The sequence below is a fragment of the Sinocyclocheilus anshuiensis genome, unplaced genomic scaffold (assembly GCF_001515605.1).
Source record: "Sinocyclocheilus anshuiensis isolate Anshui unplaced genomic scaffold, SAMN03320099.WGS_v1.1 scaffold2655, whole genome shotgun sequence".
NCBI lineage: Eukaryota > Metazoa > Chordata > Actinopteri > Cypriniformes > Cyprinidae > Sinocyclocheilus > Sinocyclocheilus anshuiensis.
The window spans coordinates 63,284-71,920 of NW_015541082.1; the positions used below are offsets into that span (position 1 = coordinate 63,284).

An 8,637-nucleotide genomic window follows, 5' to 3' on the forward strand; every position below is an offset into this window, starting at 1 on the left:
GAGTATCCCGCCTTTGAATCCGCGCGGCGCGGCGCGGCGCGTCACGTCACGCGAGCTGCTGTCCTGGCATTTTGGCTGAAACCTGGTGTCTTTGAGATGTTTGGGGGGCATTGATTTGGGGAAGGTGTGCGGTGGGGGATGGGCACAGACTAATGGTACCAACAAAAAGTTGAACCACTTCACCGACCTCACTGACATGGCTGAACGCGCGTGCTGGCAGATGTTCCGGAGTCAGATCTGGCTCATTTAAAAACCCGATTTCCGGGATCTTTTTAATCTGCTAACCAAGAGGCTTCTATTTATGCATTTCATTTGAAGATAGCACTTTGAGCATGATTGATGTTGTGGCCCCGAGTAGTTAAATAATTTTCTTATCGGCGGAGTCTGGCTGACCCCCCCTACTGTCAGCGCTGGTTCAGTCTGGCTCGCCCCCAGTTCGTGCATTTGTCCCGGGATGACCTGTTGATGTCTGTGAAATAAGATAAGGTGGGGTATCCGAACTAGCGCGTATTCGCCATGGAACATTCACTTTGAAATCCCGCGGACTGAAAAGTATGCACTTGGGTGTTTTTGGGATGCTAATACCGGCTGCTCATTGAATCGTTGGAGATTCTTGAGTGTTGCCGTTGTAACGGAACGGGGCGAACCCTCGTTTTGGCGGACCCGTCTAGGCCCGAGGATGTAGGTAGGCACGCTCGCTATCGGTGCGGTGCATTGGGTAAAGACGGGACAAGAACGGCAAACTTGCTCGTTTCGTGCGACGCGACGCACCGCTTCCCCCCGCTGCGTTTGTGCTCGCTGGCATGTAGGTGCTGCATTTCTCACAGAGTGTCTCATAGTGGGCGCTTTTGCCATCGTTCTTCACCCCCTTCACGGCCCGTGCCAGGGGAGAACTCCGGACAGACGGGCAGATTGACTGACACACGGTTAGCCTGCCGCCGACACAGCCTCATAACACCGCTGTAGTGGCAGGTCTGGCGGCCAAAGGTCTGCTCTTTGTTTTTTATATTCTACTTCACTGTTCTGCATTGTTGGATTAGTGTTAGTTTATGTTCAGTGGCTGAGTCTGCACTTCCATCACACAGGTTTGGCATCACAATATTAGACGTTTCTTTTTGCTTTGATGTGTATCAGTGGTTCTCAACTGGGGGCCCTAGGGCACTCTGTAAACTTCCTAAGGGGCCTCAATCTTGTTATATTTAAGTATATTTTAACATTTGAAATGCTTAGCTGCTTAGAACCTATATTGTAATATGTGTATAAATGTAATATAAATATTGTAGTGTATCATGCCACTTCATATGTACTATTTTTGTAGTGCAGCATACAACTTGGGTGAACAATATTGACTTTATTTTTCCTCTTTCAACAATCATACATAAAACATCTGTAGAGGCATTTTTTTCACTCTTCTGACATGTTTGTTTATCTTTCCTTTCAAAAAACGTTGTAGGCTAGTTAAGCAGAGAAGTTCTGTAGCACCAAAGAAACAGATTCATGTATTTATGTCTTTCCTCGAAGGCACAATGTGGTAATGTTCAAATCACCAAATGTGTAAATCTTTAGATGAATTATTTTTATATATTGACAGCAACAGTTTCTGTTAGTAAAAGGGTTACAAGCACCTTTGACTTTGACTATTGGGAACCTTGGAAGTTACAAGGGTTGAGAACCACTGACTTTCAGGGTGAGTTCAGGTAAACCAGGACAGTTTTTGATTTTGACTGCCTACAAGTGGCCCAGTTTACATGAATTTACAAAATAATTAAAGAAATAGTTCACTCAAAAATTAAAATTCTGTCACCTTTTACTCGCATTCAAGTTGTCCCAAAACTGTGTGTTTCTCTTTTCTGACAAAAGAGGATTTTTTTGAAGAATGTTTGCAACCAGACAGTTGATGGTAGACATAGACTTCCATAGTATGGTAATAAATAAATAAATACAAATACTGTGGAAGTCATTGGGGACTACAAACTCATACAGGTTTGGAACAAGTGGAGACTAGAGAGTGAGTAAATAATGACAGAATCTTATTTTTTGGGTCAACTATCCCTTTATAGAGTAAATAATATGTCATTGACAATAAGTGCTAGAAATTTCATGAGTATACCTGACTATTCATTAGTTAAATAAGATTGAAGTTATGAGATTACTTTTTTCTGTGTTTTTACAAGTACATGTGATAGATGCTCCAACCTCATTGGTTATTGCATGTTGACTGTTTGAATACATGCAGATTGGCTTGTGAATAAAGACTTTAAAAGTTTGTGTCCCCCTTTGCATACTGTGATAACCATACCTAAGGTGTCCCTCTCTTCCCCCACCCCGAGGGAAAGCTTCTTAAATAAACCCTGGGCCTCTCAGTGTGTATGTGTGCCACTGCTCTCTGGCCAACTGTAAACAAGCCGTTTTGTCTGATGTCTATGGCTTGTGTGTGTGCATGCAAGGGAGGGGGAGCGAGCCTGAAGTTAGACAAAGAGGGTACTTCTTTTACCACAAACGTCCTGTTAGTTCTGTGTGATAAGATCAGATTCAGTGATTTTTAATGTAATGGCTTGTGTGGGAAACATGTGCCCAGATGTTTTGCCTACCGTGGTCTAATCTTAATGTGTGAAGTATATCACATCACACAGTGTTATACTGTCGTGTTGGTTTAACTGACATGATTTGAGGGCTGATTTTACTTCACCAAATGATTGCTAAACAATAAGCCACGATTTTTGCGCTGACGGTAAAATGTCAATCTGTGCCTTCACTAAAAGTTCTGCCACTCATTCTGCTGATTCGCCAAAAATCCTCCCCCGACTAATATGAACGTATTTGTTGCCTAAAAAGGAGGGAATTGTAAGCACCACAGTTTTAAACTCTGTAGTAGTAGTTTTGGACAGCCCATTTTATAGTAGAAAGCGCAGGTTAACCGTTTCTAATGAATTTCCCCGGCAGAACGGCTGTGAGCTGTAATGATGGCTTTGCTCATGGTGTCACATTTAGCAGTAATAAGACTGACTGCAGTGTCAGTCAAAGCCCATTGTTTTCCACCCTCTTCCTCAACTATGACCTCAATCACTGGTTTAGTATCTCTCTGGCGCTCTCCCCCTCTCTCCCTCCCGGCTGTAGTACTGTAAAGAGTGCCATTTTATCTCTGTCTCAGCTGAATCACCATCTCATTCAGATTAGTAGTCACATCCCGCTCGCAGGATTTTAGAGGCGGCTCGCCAACCCCCCTATTATTTTTCAGAGTTCGCATGTTCTAGGCCTCTCTGCGAAAGGTGCTCACAGGCTCGTCCCTGGGGTCTTATACATTTCACCTGTTAATGTAACAGTCTTTTGCCGGTAGCCGTTTGTGTGTTTGCAATAAATTGTCGCATTCAGTGGATTTTACTGCTTTAAAAGCAAATGATGGTTGCAATGAGTCTTCAGTGATGAACTACTGTGCTGCTGAGAGAATGCTGCTGACAAAGATTTCTTTCTTTCTCTTCCATCTGTCTTTCCCTCCTTCTCTTCCTCCGGTGCCGCTCAGATTTCTCTGGTGGTGCTGGCCATAGCGCCATGGCTCAGACCCTTCAGATGGCGATCCCAAACTTCGGCAACAATGTCCTGGAGTGTTTGAACGAGCAGCGGCTGCAGGGGCTGTACTGCGACGTGTCCGTGGTGGTGAAAGGCCACACCTTTAAAGCCCACCGCGCCGTGCTGGCGGCCAGCAGCTCCTACTTCCGTGACCTTTTCAACAGCAGTGCGGGCAGCAAAACCCCTACGGTGGTGGAGTTGCCCCCGGCCGTACAGCCACAGAGCTTTCAGCAGATCCTGGCCTTCTGCTACACCGGCCGCCTCAGCATGAACGTCGGAGACCAGTTTCTGCTCATGTACACAGCCGGCTTCCTCCAGATCCAGCAGATTATGGAAAAGGGCACGGAGTTCTTCTTGAAGGTCAGCTCGCCCAGCTGCGACTCACAGGGCCTCCATACTGAAGAAACCCCTCCGTCGGAGCCTCAGAGCCCTGTTACCCAGACGGCGGCAGGTGCTGCGGCTAACAGCGGAGGCGGGGTGGTGGCTACGGCGTCCAGTCGACCCGCTTCCTGCTTGACCCCGTTGCCCCTCATCTCTCGGGTGAAGACAGAGCAGCCGGAGGCCTCGCCGTATTCGGTGGTTTGCACGCCGGTGGCCAAGCGGCTTTGGGAAGGAGGCAATCGGGAAGGCGGCGGAGGCTCGGGGGCGGCCGGCGGAGGAGGGATGAGGAAGGCGGCTCGCTTTTCCCAAGAAATGGCACGCGGAAGCGCCATTCAGCAGCAAGGTAGCATGGGACTTGGTATGGGTCTTGGAATGGGCACAGGGGGGCATGGTGGAGGCGGAAGCACCAATGGCAATGGCACGAGCAGTGCCACCCCTGAAGGCACCAGCCCCGGTACTTTGAGTGCCTACGCCAGTGATTCGCCCATCTCTTACCATGATGATGAGGAAGAGGAGGAGGCGGTGGATGATGGCACTGAAGAGCAGTACAGGCAGATCTGCAACATGTACACCATGTACAGCATGCTCAACGTGGGTGCTACAGGTGAGTCCACAGCACTGTTGCAACCGATGAAATGCTTGAAATCATTTACTCAACCTACAAGTTCTAAACTTGTATGACGACTTTATCTTCAATGGAAAAGAGCTGGTGAAATTTTAACAGTGTGCTTGTTGCCTTTTCCATGGGATTATAATGAATGCAGACTGGAGCTTTTAAACTTCAAAAAAAGATGCAAATGCACCGTAAAAGTTGTCCATATGACTCATGCACTATATTTCTGAAGCCATGCGATAGCTTTTTGCAAGAAATTGACTGACATTTACGATTAAATGTCAACATAATTTTACTCTCTATATATTTTTAGATGCATGTTACTTATTTTGAACAATTCATCCATGCATATGTTTTGTTATTTATTTGACCTTGCAATTTTTAATCAAATTGTCATAACTCGTTCTTTCAGGAAAATGAAAAAGACTTCTCTCTGGTGACTTATGTAGTTGATTGCAGCTCCCACACCTCAAAATTCTATCAACAACCGCTGGAGAGAACAAAGTCCCCAAGCATACTACGTTTCGATAATTTGTTACACTAGAATGCATGTCAAAATATAGATGAAATGTCTGGTGCTACTATTTTTTGCAGCTGAGTTATTATTAATTTACAATCTTTTCCTTAACAGTTGTGATCAGTGAGTAAGTCCAGTTCATTTATGAGTAATTCAAACCGGTTTTGTGAACTGGATCAACAGATTCCTTAAAAAGAATGATTAATTTACAAATTAAACATTACTGCTGCACCCATCAACTTTCACCATTTTTGGTGAATAAAGACACAAAAATCCAGCTCCACTCCCTATTCATTATTGCATTGTAAAATAAATAAACTACCACAACAATGTCTTTGTCTGGTTCCACTGAAGAAAACCGAAATCATACAGGTTTGATGATGGCAGAATATAATTTTCATTTTTAAGTTTTAAATTAGCACTTCCTAAACCGGCACTTCCTTTGATCCTGGTTCCCATTTTAACAAGTTAACTATTGTCTACTTTCTTTTGTGCTTCTTAAATAGGAATATCATCATAGCTAAATTCACACTTTTTGTTAAATGCTTAAACTGTTTTGGAGCTCATGAATATGTTATCAGAAGTTCTTCTTATCTTCGCTCAGACGGCATGAAAACCGAATGTGTTCTGATGCCTTCGGATTTCACAGGTCTTTTATTAGTCTTGGTCCCAAGAGCTCTGTATTTGTCTGTTTTTGAGAGTCAAAAGACTTGAGTACTGGTTTAATCTTCACGGCTGTCTAGACTGTGTGCACGGAGATCACGTTTTAGTCTTCACGCTTTCTCTACTCTTCATAAACTTCGTTCCCTTTCTCAGCAGGCGAACGTGTGGAGGCCTTGCCGGACCACTCAGAGACGCGGCCCAGGATGCGTGGCCGACAGGATCTTGCCTCTCTCCCTGCCGAGCTCATCGCTCAGATCGGCAACCGCTGTCACCCTAAACTTTATGAGGAAGGTGACCCTGCAGAGAAACTGGAGCTAGTTTCAGGTCTGAGTCTAATCACTGTACCTGTTCATTAACAAAACGCAACAGATGAACCAAAGTATCTTGAGTCAAAGGTATATTATAATGGAATAAATCATTCTTTTGTTGTTCAAACCATCGCCATACCATCCTGTATGGATTTTGGGAAAACATCTGCTGAGAAAACAATGTTAAAGTTAATCTATAGAAGAGTCAAATAGGAAGGATCATACAACTCATGCTCAATAGCCCATGAAAAGCAAATGATCTTGTGTGGTGATTGATAGGTCAACTGTGTTTGGAGAAGCCATGTTTTGGTATTGTGGTGTAGAACAGTTTTGTTGAGTGACTGTAGGGTAGTGGGGGCTTTTGTGAGGTGTAAAGCATGGCCTTAAGTGACTCTGAGCCGTCCGACTGGATCTGTTCAGTACACATAACAGAGGAATTACGCCAATCGCTGGAACTTTATTTAAACAGCAGTCGCATATATAAACATGCAGCTCGGAGTGCTTTACAAATACGATAAAAGAGCATTTGAGCAAGACCAAACATGAAGCAATATAAAGTGGAAACTGAAATGAGGAATTGAAACAGACGAGAAGACTGGTGATAAAAAGGTCTTTGGAAGAAAAATTGTCATCAGAAAGTCATTAAAAGATGAACAAATACAAAGCGCTGGAGGAGTGAAAAGCAAAAATGGAAATGAGACAAAAATGTTTAATTAAGAGCAAGAAAAGAAGGTTTTGAATGGTTTGAATTAGTTTTAGTAAAGCTCCCCCCACCCCACACGTGGAGGTAGGATTTGTTTTTTGAAGTCTAATGAAACAATGTCTGTTTTGACTTATTTTCCATCAGGAAAAAATGAAATTTTAAAATGTTATAAAATAATGTTATAAAAAATGTTTAAAATAAATTCTCACAATACTATTGTTTTTACTGTACTGTCTTTTCCAGTCATTGTGAGCATTAGAGACTTCTTTCAAAAGAATGAAATCTTACCTATTCAAAACTGAGTTTTTTATTTGGAGCAATATTCTGTATTTGAAAAGTTGCATTTAATGAGCATCTGCAGTGAGCACAACACTGCATAAGTTATCACACAGATGGATGCAGTAGAACAACAACCATATTTAATGAAGCCATGGGTGTAGAAAAGCTACATAAATAGAAAAACAGTTGTTAATACAACAGTCAGCGCTCAAACGTCACAAGTCACTGTTAGCACTAACTAACACACATGAATGATCTTTAGCAGTAATAAGGAAAGCTGAATTTCTTTCTGAGCTTTGTGTGATTAGTATTCATTAATTTAGCATTCATTTTTGGGACATCTATGCATTCATGCAAATCGATGAGTCATAAGGCATTTGTCAGTCTTTCAATATGTAACTTTATATATCTTGAGGACATGAATATGAATGAAATTTCACACCTTTTTAAGTGAGATTCACATATATTGTCGACAGGCACCAGTGTGTACATCTCACGAGCTCAGCTGATGAACTGTCACGTCAGTGCGGGGACCAGACACAAAGTCCTTCTGAGGAGGCTGCTGGCTGCTTTCTTCGACAGGTGAGTCTGGGAAACGTTAAAGACGTCTTCCATAATAGTGAAACTGTATGACGTCTAACTTTCTGTTTCTGTATGACGTACAGGAGTACTCTGGCCAACAGCTGTGGAACCGGCATCCGTTCCTCCACCAATGACCCCAGCCGTAAGCCACTGGACAGCCGAGTGTTGCACGCAGTCAAGTGTGAGTTCCCTATAAAAATATTATTTCACCCAAAAATTTAAATTCTGTCATCGTTTACTCACCCTGATCAGGGCGTGCAAAATTTCAAAATCTCTGGTAGCCCTTCGGGCAGACATTCTTCAGATTTTGGTAGCCCAAAATGAATTTAAGTGAATTTTTAAATGAATACAAAAAAAAAAAAAGACATCGGCTGAACTTCAATGCGGACAAATCAGCATGATTAAAGACTTCAGTGATTGCTTTTTTTCTTCAAATAACAAGTCAAGAGCGTAGGGGTGCAACAGATCACAAAACCAACGGCTCAGATCATATTGCATTATCATATCAGATTTTGAGTAACAGATTGGATCATTTTGCAGATGAGCAAAAAAAAAAAATGGTTCTTTATTATTTAAATAACAGAATACTTATTTGATACCACAGCAAAAACTAGTAGCATATAGGGATGTAACGATTCACTCAACCCACGATGCGATACGATTCACAATACTGATTTCACAATACAATGTTTCTTTTTAACAAAATTAGATTTAAGACGAATTATAAATGAAAAGGTGTCCTTTTATTATTTCTCCAACAAAATGCTGCACATTTCTTTGTGAAATTGAAATATGTCAAATAATAAAACTAACTTGAAATTTTTAAACAAATCCCAAATAAAATAATTAAATAATACAAATAAAATAAATCTCTTCATATAAACAAACTAAGGCTTTGGCTGTGCTTTTTCCATTTAAAATCAGAGGCAACCACTGCATTTTAATCATGATCCAAACAAAGATGCTACTTACATGTTATTTAGGTTGCAATTAGATTGTATAATTTCGAAATTTGAAGCAAAAA

The 8,637-nt window shown here is 42.1% G+C and overlaps 1 protein-coding gene across 3 annotated transcripts in view; it reads left to right on the forward strand.

Moving 5' to 3' along the window:
- Positions 1-8,637, forward strand: part of LOC107690702 (nucleus accumbens-associated protein 1-like) — a 30,903-nt gene that overhangs the window by 11,397 nt on the left and 10,869 nt on the right. Inside the window, exons 1-5 of one of the 3 annotated variants that reach the window (XM_016489093.1) lie at positions 106-987; positions 3,521-4,552; positions 5,895-6,065; positions 7,508-7,613; positions 7,697-7,794. In XM_016489093.1, the coding sequence (XP_016344579.1) occupies positions 3,550-4,552; positions 5,895-6,065; positions 7,508-7,613; positions 7,697-7,794 (1,378 nt within the window). In that variant the 5' untranslated portion in view covers positions 106-987; positions 3,521-3,549. Of the gene's footprint in view, positions 1-105; positions 988-3,520; positions 4,553-5,894; positions 6,066-7,507; positions 7,614-7,696; positions 7,795-8,637 lie in introns of those variants that run through there. The other 2 variants (XM_016489095.1, XM_016489094.1) reach the window with 2 other exon arrangements.